General features: G+C 42.8%; 1 protein-coding gene across 2 annotated transcripts; it reads left to right on the top strand.

The window, feature by feature from the left end:
* Positions 1-792: 792 nt before the first annotated feature.
* C8H10orf71 (chromosome 8 C10orf71 homolog) lies at positions 793-18,565 on the top strand. 2 transcript variants are annotated; one of them, XM_066323887.1, is made up of 4 exons: positions 793-1,155; positions 6,835-7,030; positions 11,332-11,502; positions 13,185-18,565. In XM_066323887.1, the coding sequence occupies exon 4, from the start codon at positions 13,361-13,363 to the stop codon at positions 17,960-17,962; it is 4,602 nt and encodes a 1,533-aa protein (XP_066179984.1). In that variant the 5' UTR covers positions 793-1,155; positions 6,835-7,030; positions 11,332-11,502; positions 13,185-13,360; the 3' UTR covers positions 17,963-18,565. The 2 variants fall into 2 exon arrangements, with proteins under 2 accessions (XP_066179984.1, XP_066179985.1); XM_066323888.1 differs by lacking the exon at positions 6,835-7,030.
* The last annotated feature ends 328 nt before the right edge of the window (positions 18,566-18,893 follow it).

Genomic DNA, 18,893 nt, shown 5'->3' with positions numbered 1-18,893 from the left:
CATTGTCCCTTCAAAGAGGGGTAATCCTGGGCTGCTCTTGGATCTCAGGGACAATTAGTTCATCACAAGTGTCCTGGTGCTTGGAGATTCCCAGGCAGTAGAAACTTGTTCATGCTGTAGCAATGTAATTAGCAGCTCTTTTAACATGCAAATGGCCACTGGGCTCGTGTGGAGTCCTGCACTGCCGAGGAAGCAGGAGTCGGGCTGTAATCACAGATCCTGCTCTCCATTTTGCTGTAGGCTGTGGTTCAAGTCCAACACGATGCTGAGCTCCAGTTAGATGCTCTGTGCACTCAGCATTGCACAGGGTGCCACCCGTTGTTCAGATCTGCAGTACAAAAATGTAGCTTGGTGACTTCATAGCATATTTCCCCCATTATCCCACATCGTATTGCAGCGTGCCAGATGAAACCCAATGCTGGCATGTGCCTTCCATGATCTTGTTTGCTTTGGAAGGACAGTGGAAGAGGTCCTTACTCCAAGAACTCCAAGAACAGTGGTTACATGTGCCCAGCCTTGATGATGAAATGAGCTATTTATGAAAAAGCACCCATAGGACAGCAATGTGTTACTTGTGTGCATATGTACACAGTATTTTTAGTGGTGACCCTAATAAACACTTTGCCTCCCACCTGTACGTACAAAACTGCAGTGCTCTAAGGCTTGATTCACTGGTAGCAGCGAGCCCATGGCACAGCATTGCTGTCTGCATTAGTAATCTCTGAAGAATAACCAATGGCCAATCTGAATGTAAAAATAGCTGATGACTGTTTCATCTGTCTGTTACTCGACACCGCGTGGTTATTCCAGTACTTATGTTTGCCTCTTCCCCACCATGATCTCCGTTTGGTTTCCCCTTGCCTTATAACTATTTAAATACATTTTACTAACTTTGGATTCCTTGCTCATTTCACTTCACCTGGCTGGGGAGGTCTGCAAGGGCTCAAGGGTTAGCTCCTCCACTTTTATTGTTTTATTTCTTTTTCAGTCATCGTTTTTTATTAAAATAATCATGTTCAGAGGAAGAGTCCGACACACATAAATAATGGGAACTGCTAATAGTCAGCAGGCTGCTTTAAAATGTGCTGGGGCTTTGACTTAGGGGAAGAAAGCACAGCCCTGCATTGTCTCTATCAGGAAGCTGGAGCACAGAAGGTAAGGGGGAAGCATATGGGTGTTTTTAAAACAGGGAAATTGTGGAGAATGGGGGTTTCTGAGTGTGTGAATGTGTATGCACTCAAGGATCAGTAATGTGATTGATCAGACAGGAGAAATCAAACAGCATTTAAATCTTTTCTTCAGTGATTAGGGGTGCAATGTCCTTTCATTTTGTCCAGCTTTTTTTTTTTTTTTTTTTTTTTTTTTTTTTTTTTTTTTTTTTTTTTTTTTTCTCAGAGAAATGCAGGATTGTCTCTGAAAGTCTCTGTGTGGAAAGAGACATACACAAAGATTTGTTTGCAGTGAATACTGTTTATAACTTGTAATTATTTTGTAAAGATGTATGATCTTTTTAAAAGGGCCCTAAATTGATATGAACCTCCATTTAATCCTTGCACATTGTGCTGTAAACAACTTTAAGGAAATATACATTGGCTTTACTTTAGGTTTTACTTTCCAGGTGATTACTGCCTACAGATAAGCTACTCTTTAAAACTTTAGTGATTTGTATAGGATTTGGAAGGCTGTTGGATGTTTCTTTTTTTGGAACAAATAGGAATAGAATAATTTAAATATTTTACAAAAAGCAATTACAATGCCACAGAGCCTGAAAAAGTAAGATAGTTCAAATACCTATGCAGGGCTAAGAGGCCACAATAAATGACTGTGACTGACTTGTATCCAATTTTATAGGATTTTCTTACTCCAGTTGTTGCAGAACTTCTTAGTCTGCTATCCCAAGGAACTGCATTTTATTGATCTAGCTGCAGAACTCAGTAGCAAAAAAAAAGAACAGAAATAATTAAAATTGAGCTTGAGAAGCCAAACTGCTTATGCTTTTTTAAATGGCTTCTGAACTGGCAATCTGATTAAATCTGAATAGGAAGAAGTTTTACAGCAGCAGACCAGAGTGACTGGTTCACACTGAATTTGTACAGCACCAGCTAGAAGGTTCCTCCCTACTCCTGTGCCACTTCTGGGAGGGAGGCAGGAGAAAAGGAAAAGAGAGAAGAGATAAGAAGGACAAATAAGCTTTTTGGACAGGATCAAAATCTATGGCTCTCTTCCTTTTCTTCAAGGAACTGACCGCTTAAAAAGCAGATGTCCTCAGTTAAATGCTTGAAGGATGAGGTCTGTGACAAATACTAGATGTAAAAGATTCCCAGTACACTGGAGCACCCGCTACATTTCTCCATCCTTCCATGCTTGTTGTTAGGAAGGTATTTATATAAGCATTCTCAACTTAGTTACCAAAAAAGTTGTAACTTGAAGGCCACAGCTGTGTGGAAGTTTGCAGGTGTGATTGCATACCTGCACTGCAAGCCAAAAGCACAGAGAAATTTTGCTCTGTAGCCTCTTATTCCTACCTGCTTCTCTGAAATGCTTGTCTCACTTGTATTTGCATTGCTAGAGCTGTGGAAAAGGCCCACAAAACTGTTAATCCTTCCAAGACCAGAAACAAAGTCAACTAACCCTATGAGCCATATTGGGGGAAAGTTCCACTCATCTGCATCAGTCCTTCTTTAGTCCAGCTGAGTTACACACAGAATTTTGCTGGCAGAGGCAAATTCTGCAAGTGGTTTTTAGCTGCAGGCTTGCCTGCAGCTGGGGTGCCAGGTCACAGAGAGCTTTGGCTACTCTGAGCAAGAGGGTGAGTTCATTGCTTTTGGAGGTAACTGTGCATTGCTTGAGGTTGTGTTGCATTTTGGGATTAGCTGTCTGCGAGCCAGCTGACAGGTGTATGGGGAAAGGACCACAGTGGGAGCTGCATGTGTTCACTCAGAGGGGAGCTTTACCCTTGAGATAAGGTTGTTCCTCTTCAATCAAGCCTGCATATGCTTTTGGATGGATCAATGATTACTTACATGTATCTGAAGTTGTGTGTGTATATATGTACCTTATGTATATATTAGATATGTATATTTGTGTGTGTGTGTTGAGCTTGGTGTATTATGACTTTTGCTACTTGCCAGGTTTTTATGGCTTTTAAGTGTATGTGGTGGAAGAGACTGCCACTAAGACTCCTATCCTTTAGCAGTCTCAGAGAAATTAAGGCAGCATTGTAGCTGTAAGGGGACAACCCTTACCTAGAAGTAAGGTCTCCCTTGGGTTTCCCTGCCAATCCTGTTTAGACAGGAATAGAAAGCAGATATTTAATTATAGTTCTAGGTTTCTTTCCATCACCTGTGCTTGCAAATAATGATATACAAGAAGGCAGTAGCTAGTAATGATTAATCTAAATCATCTAGTAACAGACCCATCTTTTTATGAGTCAAGAAGGTCAAATAGGGATGCATCTTTATTTTCAGCCTCTCACATAACCACATCCCATTAGTTTCAAGGATGCTTTCCCTGTAGCTTACACACTGTGTCAAAGGCTGTTTTGGGGACTGTGATAAGGCTATGACAGTCAGGTACACTAAGGCCACCTAATTCATACTTTCCACTTGCAAGACAGATATGAAATCCCTGCAATTTTTTTGAAGAATCTCTCAAAGAGACGTATGTAGTTAATATTTGGCCATGCCTTAACATGCAAAGTCAGCAAAAGGCAGTCTCTGGGAGTTTGTAGCTACTGCAGATCCTCAGTCTCAGGTGTGCCTCTGTCTATTGGCTTTACCTGGATCAGACACAAGCTGTCCTACCTCGAGGCCAGCTTGGCTTGCCTGTCTGCTTTATTATAAACCCATGTACAATTTTGCTCTCTTCTGATGGCTTTTGTTCTGTTGAGGTGTATTTCATGTGTCCTGTCTATCCTTTGCATTCTTCAAAGCACAGAGCTTCATTCACAGAAATGGCAGATGAGTGCCCAGGACTGCCCAGGGTGCTGGTGCAGAAACAACATCGTACTCTGAGGGAACTGACCCCTGCAAGCTGTCAGAGTTTGTGCTGAGGCAGGGTTTGTGCTGGGGCAGTGGGGCAGCACTCCTTATCATGATATTGTTCATGGAGTCGCCTTGTTTTGACTGATCTCTTTTGAGTAGTAATATTAGGACTTGGTCTCTCTCTCCAAAACTGAGAAATTAGTCTTTGACTGGGCTTGGGAACTAAATGAAGCCATAGACAAGTAGCTAGAATTGCCAGCACCATGTTGTGTGGGAGAATTGAGTAGAAAGAATGGGAAAGGAGAAGTGCCTGGTGACAGCACTAGGCTGATGGTGATGCCATTATTTGTCTGCAGGGCTCTTCAGAGGGTCTAGGGGGGCCCCAAGCTGACAGCATCATTGAAGTTGCTGAGGGACTGACTCTACCAGAGTCATCAGAGTCTGGGGGACAAGCGTGGATTCTGCTTAAAACTCTTGATGTTTCCTTTTCTGTCTTTTGCATATATCCTTTCCAGAATAATCACAAGAAATACCTTAGCAAGTGCATTAACTGAGAAAAAATGGGGAATTGGCTTGGGGACACATCATTCAATCATAACAATTAATCAGTCTCTGAATAGGGGGCCTGCATTTCCCAGGGCAAAACCAAAACAACCCTTATGCACAATGCAGAAAGAGAGAGCTGGAAGGAACTGTCATCTCGTTTAGGGTGAGATTTTTCTCCTGGCTTTTGCTCCTCAAAAGGAGGAAAATAGTATGGCCTCCAGAGATACCTGGGGCAAGGGGGAGTTGGGCTCTCCCTGCCCTCCCATAGGTGTGTAGCTGTCCCATGGCCATGCTCCAGACAGCAGGCAGCAGGCAGCTTTTGTCCTTCGACTGGAATGGCTCTGTTATAATCACAAATGGTTGAGGAGCAGTTTGTCATCAGAGGAGAGATGTTATGTGAAAGGATGGTAATGTGCTTGAGTCATGTGCTCTGGCACGCACTGTTACCCTCCCTGCCACACTACGTGCTCAGGAGCAGAGCTCCTTGGGCTGCATTTGAAAGCTATATAGCAAGCTGTAAGTAAGAAATAGCTCTGTTCCTGCAACCTGAGCCAGAATATTTTGAAAACCAGAGCCTCCACCTTCTCCCCCACCTCTGATACCTACACCTTTTGGTCTTTGGTAACATAAGACAGGTATTTCTGTATGTTGCCTGTCCCTAAATCCAGCGCAATTCAGGGGTGAGAAAACTGCTTAGAAGTTGGAACAATTTTGAACTTAGTACGTACAAGCATTTTGAATTATTTCCTTGAAAGATAACAGATTCAGCAAAGTCTTTGTCCAAATCTTGAAAACATCCAGAAATTATAAAGAAAAAGAGCAGATGAGACTGCTAGTAAAGAATAATCCTTTTTTTCTGCAAGCCTGTTATTTCCTGGGACTGTTTCCTGTGTGATGGGTGTGGGTCTGACTCTCCTTGTCAAGAAGCTTAAACGATTTAAGTGTAAACTTGACAATGCTGATGGTATCAGTGTGTTGGGGCCGATGAGCAGAGGGAAGTGTAAGTGGGGGATGGTTTCAGATTCCCCAGCCTGGAAAGAGAAGTGAGGCATGCCTTGTTGCTAGCTGCAGATTTCCTTGTGTAGGTCACAGAGGAGAATACACCTGCCTCCCATTTTTGTCTAACATACTTGCTGATACCATTATAATTTTCCCATGACAGGGACTGGGACTGTCTGGTGTGCTTCTGATTACAAGGCATCCAAATCAGTATATTTGTTTTCTTGACCATATATTTTATTTCCCTTCTCCCTTTGTCATCTCCACCTCTAACCATTGCAATGCAGTGATACTCCACAGGTTTACCTCTGCTGTGGGATAATCTCCTTTGTCCCATTCAGGAAGTGAAAACTCAGAAGCTTTCATCGTCTAAGTCTTGCTTGAGGCTGAATGGAAGGAGATGAATACCTGTCTCATCAGCAAAAATCCTTCCAGAGCTCAGTGAGGGTGCCGTACCTTTGCAGTGTCAGCTGTCACCATCAGCTAGTGAGGAAGGCTTCATTTTAACAATCTGAGCAAGATTTAGGTATCAAGCACCTGAGATGAAGCAGAGATCTTTGCAGTCAGTCATCTCCAAATCTGGTTGGATTTCACTATACTATGTAATGCCAAGCTACAGCAGCATACTCAGTTGAAAGCGGGGTAGAGGAGGGGAGCTCACAGAGATTAAAGTACCATGAGTTATGAAAGGCAGTGGGAAGGCATATTTTTGCCTTACCTGAGAATGGTTAAGCTCTTCTGTGCAATTCAATTTGGTTCCCTACCCTGCCACAAATGCCCTCTTTGATCTTGGGCAAATCAGCCAGCTGAAGCTGGGCCTTAACTGCTGATCTGTAAATGAGACACATATCTTGCTTGCAGTGGGAGAGTTTGCAAAGATAAATAGCCACGAGGTGTTCGTGTACCATATGGCTGGGGAGCTGTATAAATATCTTGGTGTATAGTGACTGACCTAGTTACAGACAGTGGCCTTTTCCAGGCAGATATTTAATGCCAAGAAACGCAATGTTTGGGTTCAGTTGCTTAAATGTCACTTGTCTGTGCTGGCTTCAGGTCATAGGAGGAGCACCATCCCTTTTGCCTTGTGATTGTCATAGACTCGTGCTGTTTGTCAAGTGCTGCACCTGCCCTTGGCCTGTGTCAGTCGTGTGCTCTGTGCCTTTGACTTCCCCTGTTGTGTCTGCATGCTCCTGGCTCTTCAAAGGCAGTGAATCTGGAGATGGAAAGGATGAACAGGAGTTGCAAGAAAGCCTCAGTCCAGATACAACTCTTTCTGAGAGACATCTCCTTCTTCCAAACTTAACAGGCCTGTTGGCAGGATGGGGCATTTGGAGGACATTGGGGAAGGCAGTCCGGAGACCGGCTGGAAATAACTGTTGGGTCTTTGCCACTGAACCAGAAAGGGAAAGGTAGAGACACTTGCAGTCTCTGTTCCTCCCATTTTTCTTCATGTGAGGTCTTCATCTTCCAGTGTTTGAAGCTTTGTGGTCTGAGCTGGAAAGGTAAGCGTTTCAGCTGGGGCTGCAAGAGGTTCACCTCCTTTGAGAAAAGGACACAGGAGGATACAGAACACACAGTCATTAGCTAGGTACATTTCTTCCTTGTGTTCAAACTTCCAAAGTCTACACTGACCTTCCTGGAACTGATGAGTCCCTGGTTCCAGCTCCCATTGGAGCAAATGAAGTAGCTTCAGTAGAGCTCACTGGAAGAAAAAGACTTCAGTTCTTTTTTACAGAAAAAAAATAAGAGGTTTGATTAAACAAATAAAATCACAATCATATTCATTTTAATGACATTTCCCCTAGAAAGATAATTGGAAATTTATGGGCTTTATAATTTGAAATATTTACTTAGGGAAATTTCAAAGCAAGATCACACTCTCTGTTGCAGAACCATCAGAGTATTGTTTGACATAGAAAATAAAATGAAAGGTTTCAGTTAATGTAAGCATACACCCTCTTTGATTTAAGACAGTAATAATGTACTATTATAACTATTATAATATATATAAATGTCATTTCTCACAGCCTTTTTATCACTGAAAATGGCAAAATAATCTAAAATTCAAAATAAGGTTTTTAAATTCTAAATGAAATTTTGAAATTTCAGTGCTATTTTCAGTGATGAGAACTACAGGTTAGAAAATCAGAATTGTCCAGGGACACAATTTGGTGGCATGGCAATGTGGTATTGGTTCCAACCACTTTCCTTTGCATGTTGGTCTAAACACCTCCTGGGGGTGAGGTTTGCCTCTTCACAGATGTTGAATTTCACTTTACTGTGGTTACAGTTGCATATGTAACTTCTGGACAGTGCACCAGTGTTGGCTGAGGAAATAGATGTATTCAGTCACCAGTTCTGTTCTCATTCTACTGACGTCTGTAAAATGACTCTAGATTTATACCAGTGTAACTGAGAACAGAAGCTGGCCCAAAGTCAAGAACAATCTCTCCTCTTCTCTGGCCCAGAACAAGACGTTCGAGACATAATGGCCAGACCAAACCCTCAAGGGGAACGGACCCAGTTCGCTACACTGGTTTGGTTTAGACACATGGTTTCTTTTCCTTGCTTTCCTGTGCAATGATCAAAGATCTGATGGTGGAATAGCTGAAGTCACCTTGTTCTATGGTAGTAATTTCTGCCAGTGTTTGGGATTTTCATCCTAAGCTGGAGAGATCCACTTCTCCATCCTCCATCTGCTGTGGCAGATATTTGCATTTGAGTAAAGTGGTTCCCCTTTCCCCAAGCAGAAGAATTCACTTTGGTTTCCCTTTATGACTACAAAGAATTGGTGGAAGTGATCTTGTTGGATGAGGAAAATTGAGGCTTGGGCTAATAGATTAAATTTTATAGCCACCTCAAACTAGAAATTGCCTTTCTTGTCAGTTCAGGAAAATGTGGTTTGAACACTACTTCCTCTCCTGGAGGCAGCTCCGCTGCTTGTTGAGGGTCTTGTGATCCTCGCCTGGGTCCACACCTTAACTCCATGACACCTTTTTGTTTGTTTTCTTACATGTGCGTTGAAGACATCAGTGCTGTGATCACTGACCAGGAGTAGCACACTCCGTATTCATTCATGTGCTGATCATTGCTGCCGTGCAGAATTTTCTGGCAATATCCAAGGGCCCTCACTGAGCCAGCCCCACTCAGGCTTGGGACAAGCTGCCATGGGCTGGGAGGGTTGTCTCAGCTTGATGACACAAAGTTGAAGAGACCTTTTTCCATCCAGAGCTCTGATCTGATTATGAAATCCTGTGTGTGCCATGAACAAATATAAACCTACACAAAAAAAAAGGTCATCAATTCATTAGGGATTCTCCTATTTCCCATGGTAAGAAGCATTAACTATTTGTCATTATGAGCCCCTGGAAATTTAGAGAAGCAGCATGTGTGGAAGTAGAGCATGCTCCTGAATAAACGTCCGCCAGCAGTCACCACAGGGCTCTGAGTTTTGGGCTGGAGCCATGGATGGATGCCACAGAGAGAGTGCCACATGAAGAAACCAGCTCACAAAGATTAAAAAAAATCTTTCTTTCTCTTCTCATTCTCATGGGTAATGCAGTGCTGCTGACTTCAGACTACTATGCAACTCCCAAGGACGCTGCCAAAATGCCACTGTGATGTCTCATGGCATAACCCTTCAGCCAAATACCAGCCCAGGGGGGTGGGGGAACCAACTGCCCATTTTTATATTGCAGCAGCAGTGATGTCACTCCAGCCAAGTCTGCTGGTTTACCCAGCTCCTGTCTAGTGAAAAAAAAGGCTGACATTCAGTCTGTGCCAGGCCAGGAATAGTACCTGTAATTTAACCTCCTCATCACAACTTGCTAGGCACTTAAGGGAGAGACTGAAAAAAGCCTCCTATTTAAAAGAGGGTTGGTTTCTGATTAAACTGCTTGAAATCTGTGTTCATATAAGCTTTTTCAGTAGCTCTTATCAGATGATGCCTACCACTAACACCTCACACGTATCTCAGCGTTTCAAAGTGCTTTCAGATGCCCAGCATTGCTTTCCTCTTTCTTTAACATAGACTAAATTCAGACATCCTTAAATGTTTGAACTAGCTGAAGCCTGACCTAAGCTTCAATACTGCACCTTGCTTCTTAGCTGCTACATTTGTCCAAAAAGGTAAAGAAATAGGACTTTACCAGGTTATTAAACCAGTCAGGAATGGCTACTTTGCCTAAGAAGTTGTTATCATATTTATACAAGGAATAGCCACATCAGTACAGTGCTGCTGTTTCCATCCAGTCCCTGTAATGGTCTGCACCTTGAACACTTGGTGCAGGTACAGCTTTTCCAGCTTGAAACATTACACTTCACAAGCACTCACATATTATATCCAGGCAAGACGAGGATTGTCACAAGGGTTTCAGAGACAGTGGCAGTCACTATTCTTTCCTGAATCAGTGGCGCCGAGTGGTTTTTGTAACTGTGACTCCATCTAGGAAAAATAATTGCTGAGATTACATCATAATTTCCATGTTTATAGTTACTCTACTCACTTTTCAGCAAAAGTTCTCAGTTTACAAGGGACAATATATTTCTCCAGACCTCCATCCCTGAGATCTGAAAGCCAAGATTCCTCCTAGTTCAGGCACCACCACCACTAAGTACTGATAAACATTGTGCTACTGGAACATAGTCACAGCCCCGTTAATGAGTGAGACAGAACTTAATCACCATCTCCCATGTCTGTGTTGGCTTTACACAGATAATAGTACCACAGAAGCAGTAAAATTGTAATTTAACCTCTGAGCAAAGAGAGAACTGACTGCACATCTTTGGAGAGAGGGTACCCTTTTACATCTGGCTGCAACCAGAGGTAGCACTGCTTGTTTGTTTGATTTTTCTTTGGTTTTACTTTTTTTTAACTCACATATCTTGGACAATGAAAAGCTGTGATTGGTACAGGCTTATCCCTAACCACACTGATAATTGCCATTCCTCAGGGGAGGTGCAGGATACAATCACGGTGGGTAAGCCCTTGTTGCCACTTTTGCCAGTAGGTTTTGAATATCATGAGCTGATTCACAAATTTCCTTAGAGAAATCTATCTGAATCTATCTGGTGTGCTATCTGCATTACCTCAGACCAGATGGGTCTCCTTGTAGGAAATTGATATATTCTTTCAAAGATTAGGCAAACTGGCCTGAACCTTGGGAGTTTCCACGGCAGAAGAATGCCAGCAATTCATGTTCACCATGGCTGAGCTTTCCTTTAGCATCTCCTGCCTCTGGTTCACGCATGGAAGCAAAAACATGACTTCTTTACTTTCTCTTATCATGTCAGCTGTCCACCTTTCATCTCCTTTGCCACAGGGACAGTGAAAACCATGGACTTTCAAACCTCAGCCCGATTAGATCCAAGTTGTCCAGATTGATGTCTGTATTTGTTGACAGTAGAAAGCCATATACAGGTGGAGTGGAGGCACATATTTTCCTGAGTCCCTCTGAAAGGGTAGCACAGCAGGGAAGAATTCTTGTTTTTAGCCTGGAGTCACCATCCAGCCTTTGCAAAGGGCAGAGTGCCAGGGAATCATTGCTCACTCAGCTGCCAGTCCCTGCTGAGGCTACCAGAGTGTGCTGGAGATTGTGACAGTTGTTTGCTAGGAACTTGACTGCACTCCACAAGCTATCAAACCCAACAGGTATTTGGTTGTTGTCACTCTGGAATGGACAGCTGTCTCTTTTTGTAAGAAGTCCTGAAAATCAGCCCTAAAGTGGTTGTAAAATGGGAGCAAACAAATGATCAAAATAATCCTCAGATCAAGCAAACAAATACCTTTGTTTTCAAATTGCAGAGTTCACTTAGGATCAAAAAAATGCTGAAGGTCAGAAACATCCTGGGACACTACTTCTGTCGAATCTACGTAACTGGACTATTTCTACCTCCTCACTAAAGATGATCAGAAAAGGAGCCAAATCAGGTATGAGAGTGAGTTCTAAAAACAAGAAGCAAAATTATAAGGCAGGTATGTTCTTGTATTTTTCATTTACATAACAGTTAAGAATCAAAACCAGGAGCAGAATGGCCTTTCATTCACCTTCTCTTTTTTCTTGCTGCATTATACACAAAGGTGTATGTCTGTGAGGGGGAGTAAAACTCACATTTGAAAAATCTTTGTACAAAGGAAGATGGAGAAGCTCCGTTAGGCTCATTTTATTTCTGGTATAAATCTATTGTAGTTATGCATAAGTCATTGGAATTGCATGGCTGGAAGGACAGGATCTAAATTCACTATGATTCTTTGAGTCTAAAAATAGGTTGGCTGAGATTCTTTTAAATAGAAAAGGAAGGTGAGGAGTGTTTTCATTTGAAGAAACAACTGAGTCAGATTGACCAGCACTGGGTCATCACAGAGAAAAACAGGTCCTTTCCAAGAGTTTCATTGAGATGGACCAAGGTGGAACCAGGGATTTGGACACCTGGAGAGCCTGTAATCTAGATCTGAATTTCATTGCTCAGTTCCACGAGCTGAATCAGTGGATCCATGCTTGAGATGTAAATATCTTCCACTCCTATACATGCTGCTGTAGATGTGAACTATGGTGTTTCAGATCATCACAAGTTTGTAATGCCATTTTAAAGAGGAAATAGAGATACAGACCAGATTTTTGTTAAAGAGTTTTAGCCAGTCCTAGAGTTCTTCAACTGGGTCTCCCTGCAGTTTAGTCAAAACTCTGCTCAAGTCCTCGAATGTGAGAATAATCATCTAAAGAGTTTACAGAGAAACTGTGAAAAGTTTTAGTGTAGAGATTTCAAGTACAGCCAAAGGGTATATTTTGCTTTTACTTGTTCAATTAAAAGATTCCCCCATCCTGTGTTCAGACAGGAGACACACAAAAACCTCAGTACTGTGGGCCCTGACTGTGTATCATAATCACTCTGTGGTATCTTATTATTGTGTTGAATGTGTTACCTTTAGCTCTCAGCAGTTCTGGAACTGAAACCAAATGTTCCCTGTGCTACTTTAGTGGGTCTGCTACAGTCCCCGAGGCACTCCTGCCTTCTGCTGGCTAAGCTGATGTTAGCAGCCTCTTCAGCTCCAGCAGACCAACACATGACCCAACTGTATCCTGCAGTGGGTGCCTAAATTGTACCCCAGCACTGTTTGTCTGGAACATGCACAGTGAACGTTTTACCTGCAGTGCCATTCTGTTTTCTCAGACAAGGATTTTGTTCATGGCAGTTATCGTGACAAAGCTGAAACTATTGAGTTTTATCGACTATTCTTTAATTTTGGACTTGGTGTGCAATGATGTACTCAGTGACATCTTTTTAGAAGTGATTTTTGTTACTAATTCTTCCTGGCCAAAAATGACTAAGCTTCTTTTCTAAATGGATGCACAGCACTTGGGAGTGTTTATGGCTGGAGGTATGGAAAGGGACGTACTTGAAATTTGTTTTGCATATCCTTGTTTAAGAGCACAAGTAAAGAATATGAAGTGAAAACACATTTTTAATGGCTCTTTCCAGAAATTAAACTATCTAACATGAGCTACTTGAATTGACCAAAATAACAGTGATTCTTCATGTTGTTCATTGTGTTGCTAACATCACAAAATTAGTCAGTGACTGATATATCTGGAAAATGCTCTCTGTCTAATAGTGTTAATATAGAAAAATGATAATTTATAATTTTTGGCTTTGCAGAGAAGGAAGTTTCCTTCAGCTATTTTAAAAGATGAGTAAATGTGCAGCAGCACCATCTGGAAGAGTGGCTTTGTGCTTGTGAATTGCAAACAGCTGGATCTGCCTCACAAAGTCACCTGCCTATTCAACACCTGAAACTAATCCTTTGGATACTTCACCCATGACTCTCATGAACAATGCAGGGAAATAAGAAACATACAGAAGGCCATAGTGATTCCTCAAGTATTGGGAGTCTCCTGGATGACACAGACAGAGAGGTGAGCAGCCTCACAGCTCGGGCTTTCAAAAGTTTGTGTGTAGCAGAACTCGAAGACCCTTATAATGAACCAGAACTTGCCATTTCACCTGACTTTGCCCTCCAGTTGTCCACTAAAATTCACTCAGGGACGTTAAACCATGACATCAAGAAAAGCAATGTCTGTGACAAGCTAACAGCAAGAAACAATGAACATATGATATGGGCTTCCACATTCCAGCAGTTACCAAAATGTGCTTCAGAGGAGAAGACGATTGCTGAAAACAACATCTTTACCATTGAAAGGAGATTGAATTTGCCAGTCCCTGGGCCGAGGAACAATAAGCATGTTTCAAAAGTGTCCTCTTTGATTAAGACATTTGATAAGACTGCAGACCAAGGGTCAGGAAGTTCTCTGAAAGCAAATAAGCAGCCCATTAAGAATAGCTTCCAAAAATATAAAATAAATCCTGGCAATGATATTGCTTCCTGGGATGATACAGACATTTTATGCATCAACAAGGAACTTTCTGAATTTTCTGAGGATAGTCAAGGTAGCCACTGTCTCAGTGGCAAACATGTGCCACAGAGAAGACCTAATAAAATAGACCTGAGTTATGGGGACTCTGATGGTTATTATCCTGTGCTGATTGAGATGTCAAAAGTAGCCAAGTCAAATTTTTCCCATTCTTCTAAGAAGGCTTTAAAAAACAGAAACTTGAAAGTTAGTGAGCCAGCAAAAAAGGGTAGTTTTCTTCACAGTGAGAATAGTGCTTTTGAATCATGGAATGTTCATAATAAAAAATTGACAGAAAAGGAGGAATTTATTGACATAAAAATGAAAAAGGAGGGTCTTACATACCTGGAAGAATCACCATTTGTTAAAGGACCTCACACATGTGAACATAAATTGTCACCTGTCATGACCACTGTTGCTAAGAAGAAAGATTTTCAGATGAAGCCAACTGTACAAGAAGCTTCTTTCTCTCTCCGAGTTGTACCTCAGGGTTTTCTCCCTTCAGAAACCAAATTTGCTGCTGCTTTCCCTCCCACACCTCCCCCTAGGAACCATGTACCCCAGGGTCCCCCTCGGCCACCCCTCTCCCCTCTGGCACTTCCTCTCCCACCCCCGGCCCGGCCCGGCCATCCCTCAGCACCTCGTAGCCCTGAAGCTCCTCCTGTGCCACCACCCCCCGTGCCAGCTCGACTTTCCCCCACTGCTTTGTCCCAAGCCTCTGTGTCACCCCAGTCTGTGTCCTATAGGACGGTTTCACCCTCACTCAGGTTTGAGACACCCAGTCCACCTCCACCAAAACCCCAAGCCACCTTAGCAGAGGAGGAACCCCACAGCCCCCAGCCAGGCAATACCTGTCCACCCTGGAGGAGACAGAGGGTAGAGAAGAGACAGACTGAAAAGGACAAGGTCACAGACAGCCACAAGACCTCATTGTCTGAAAAGGCAGCCGGTGCTGACCATGGTCAGCATGTGACTCCTCTGGCTAAACAGGCAAACTCTCCTGGATCCATCAGTCCCTCTTTCAACATCACCGAACTCCTCACACCTGTCATACCACCAAAACAGGAGGGAGATGCTGCTGAAAGTGAGCTGATCCCACTGACACCTCCTCCCACAGAGGACACGGCCTCAAAAGACCATGAGGAGAGCACCTTAGACGATTGCAGGTCTTGGGATAGTTACAGGCTGACAGCATCAAGTCTGTTATTTAACTTAAAGGATGTGCGCAAACGTGTTAAAAGCACTTATACCCCTTCTCCCCTGTTAAGGGCCTTGGAGGAGAAACATAAAACAAGGGAAAATATGCAGGAGAGTACAAAAATGAATGCCTCATTCTCAACTTCACATGACAAAAGTGAGAAAAATATTACAGAGAAAGATGAACTGAGTGATATAGCTTATGTATTGTCTAGCAGTGTTCATGAAAAGGACAGTAGAACTGATTTAACTAGGTCCCTCACAGGTAACCACCCGACTTTGAGTTCATCCCAGACAACAGAAGACCTTCCATTTTACCAAACTGAAGACAGCATGCAGCAGGACAATTCAAAGCACCAAGATCTGGTTAAAAACACAGGGGATAATGAAAATTTCCGCTTGTTCAGACATGAATCAAATGAACCTGATTCAGGAAAACCTCAGCAGTATTCAGCACCAAGACCATTCAGTAGAGACAATGTAGATACAAAAGCTGGGCAGCCCATGCAAAATCACAATTTGCAGGGTGAGGAAAACGAAAGACAAGCTGCTACTCAGAATGAAAATTTTGCCTACAAAACACTCCTAAACCAACTTTCACCAGAAGAAAATGAACCTTACAGTGGCACCCAAACCAACATTGTGGTACCTGGCCATGAAGCACGAGGCAAAAGAAGCACTAGTTCTTCAGAGCAATCCTTTGTCTCCACAGTGGAGCAGCCACTTCAGGAAGAGCCATTTCTGCCTGTGCCCCTGATGGAGCAGGCGTGCCTCCAAGAAAGCCAGAGGACTGACAGTGAAATGGGTCCGGGAAGTAAAAAAAGACACAAGGAGAGAGGGAAAGAGGTTGGGGAAGATGAACTGCAATATTGTGCTTGCATCAGCCCTGGTTCTGGTGCAGAGAAGAGGGAGGGAAGTGTTACTGGGAATGAACAGAGGAGCTTGATGAAAGAGAAACTAGGGAGAGAGAAAAGGGAAGAGGCCAACAGCACAAATCCTGCATCCGATGGTATAAGAGACACATCCATCCCCAGGTCTGAGGAACCACAAACACCGTCATCTTCAAGTTCAACCAAACCCAGTCTGTTTATGATTAAAGATAACACATTCAGGTCACCTCAGGTAATAAGGGCTGTCAAGCTGCCCCTGCTCCGGTCATTTTCCCTGGATGATACAGTGAGCAGCAGTTATAAGGAAATGGAACGTAAGTTTATGTCCCCAGCAGTTTACAACAAGCAGCACCAAAACATGTTGCATGCCCAGGAGGTTGCCTGGTGGGCATCAAGACACAGAGGGCAGCAGAACGTGAGAGGTGGAGCAACTGACAGAGAAAAAGAAGCCAGTGAGACTGGATCTACTTCAGTAGCACTGGATCCCAGTCTTCTGGAAGATACAGAGAGCTTTTCATTTGGAAAACTGACAGAAGAAGATGAAAAGACTTGTGAGTTGTTAAATAAATTTGGGAAAATTAATGAGGAAAGTGTCTGTAGAGGTAAAAAGAAACCTACAAAGGCAAGACACAACTTAACACAGCCAATTATAGGTCTAGAAAATGACCAAGCACAAAACAACCCCAGCTATCCTGCAGAAAGAAAGGCAAGTTACTTTAAGAATCACCATTTATCAAACCGCAAAGGGGGCTCTTGTGCAAAGAAAATAATCACTAGGGAGACAATTTCCCCTGTGACTGGCTCCATATTAGAGGACCACGCGGGTTCTTCTGTATCCAATGACACTTTAGAGGACATCCTGCATACAGAAGGTGCACCTGTTTTGTTAGACAATCTTTCATGCTCTGCTGTTGCAAGCCCCAGGTCAGGAAGCACGATGCACTCTCTTGCTGCCAGTTCATTGTCAAATAAACCAACTATTTCTAGCCTTAGAGAGACAGAGGATATTACAAATCCTGCATTGTTGAGCATGGCACTAGAGAGGCAAGCTTATATGCCTGCAGAAGAAATAATTGATTTTGCACGGAGGAATCTACTTTCTGAGGTTGCAGGGGAAGATGGGAGACTGGACCCCAGGGGACTTGGTGGGAGACCAGCAGGCAAGCCACCCACTGTGCCACCAAAAACAGAAAAAGCCCTGCGTCGGGCTAAAAAGCTGGCAAACAAGAGGAAAAAAGTGCAAGAGCAGCAGAAAAACCATCAGACTGAGCATACAGATGCTGTAGGGAGAAAGCCTGCTCATTCTGGAGAGACAACAGTATCCTCTTCACCCTTAGGATATTCTCCCCTTCATCCTCCCCTTCACCCAACTTTTACTCCCACAGAAACCACTACTGGGAAATCTAGACTAGCACCAGCAGCAAGCTCCTCACCCTCTTCAACCCAGAGGAAACTCCTCCAAGACCCTGATTCTGGTCAATACTATGTAGTTGATTTACCAGCTGAAGTTAATTTAAAGACATTTTATGACCCAGAAACTGGCAAATATATTCAAGTCTCAGTCCCTTCCTTGGAACAGAACTTACACCAGTCCACCTCTTCAGAAACTAAGAATTCTCCCTATGCCTCCTACCCTCGAGTTCTGCCTTTACCAGCCTCATCGGTAGCAGTGCTGAAATCACCTTCTCAACTCTCTGAACCTGCCTGGTCAGTGCCTGTTGGACCAGAACCAGCTGAACTACCTGAAGATGGCCAGCAGGACTACAGATACACTGAGCCTGTGGATACTCAGCCCTACACTGAACCAGCCTCCTACTCCTACCATCAAGATTCTGGAGAAACTCAAGTTCACTTAGGAAAGGATGTGAGCCCAACCCAACATACTGGCATTGTCACCCTCACCAATTTAGATGATTTTGCTGCTGAAGGAGTATCTTGAAAACTGAATTAACAAAACATGTCAGCTAGTGTTTTTAAGGACTGTTTGGACAGACACATGCACACAAAAGCACATGCAGATTTGATATTTGTACAACACTTTGTCTGAATCTCATTGTGGTTTGGGTGGGAAAGGAAACAAAAGCTGTTCATGTTGAAAGATGAAAGGTAATGATTACTCTGAAGAAAAGAGAAATTGAGTAAGCACCAAATTATCAGTGAGATGAAGGGGCAATGCCAGCTAGACAAATACATTTGACAATGCGAAGCCACTGCTTGCTGCTGCTGCTGCTTTGTCATTAAGAAGGCTGGGATAGCCAAAGCAAGTGTCCCATTGCCCAAATGTGTTGCATGATACATGACACAAAATAAAACCTATGAGACCATCCTATGCATCCTATGAGACCTAGAACTGATGTTGCTACTGATGATCTACTGAACTTTCCTCACTCACTGCCTTTGAACTATATAGACAGGTAGAAAGTATGTGGCTACAAATATGCCATATATGCAAGATCATTTTTTTGCACATGTTGAGTGCCCTGATGTCATTGACAAGAAGATTGTATACTGGATGCATGATACAACAGCCATGTCAAAATAACCCCTTTTGAACAACCAGAATACAGTTGCAGCTACTCTAGACTTCTCATATACTTTTGCAGTGCCCACTAACATGCTGCTTAATCCTTTATATTTCTTGATAACATCCAAATAGGTTGTCCCAGAGTCAGGGTTTATTTATAATACAACTTAAAACTTCAGGTTATCTTGATATTTATCCTGAAATATTTTGGTGAGGAGCAGGCTGAATGAAATCCCACAACAGTATTTAATTGTTTGTTACGACAAGACATTCTCTGCTATTGTAATTGAAATGTGTTTTGTTTTGTTTTCAGGCTCCCACTGAAACATGGAACTAACTTTTAAAA

This window comes from Sylvia atricapilla, chromosome 8 (assembly GCF_009819655.1).
Source record: "Sylvia atricapilla isolate bSylAtr1 chromosome 8, bSylAtr1.pri, whole genome shotgun sequence".
NCBI lineage: Eukaryota > Metazoa > Chordata > Aves > Passeriformes > Sylviidae > Sylvia > Sylvia atricapilla.
The sequence above is the reverse complement of the archived record's forward strand: the minus strand, read 5'-3'. Positions and strand labels throughout refer to the sequence as shown.

Bases quoted from the DNA above. Each gene is read 5' to 3' on its own strand.
- C8H10orf71 (XM_066323888.1), top strand. From the start codon at position 13,361: ATGCAGGGAAATAAGAAACATACAGAAGGCCATAGTGATTCCTCAAGT.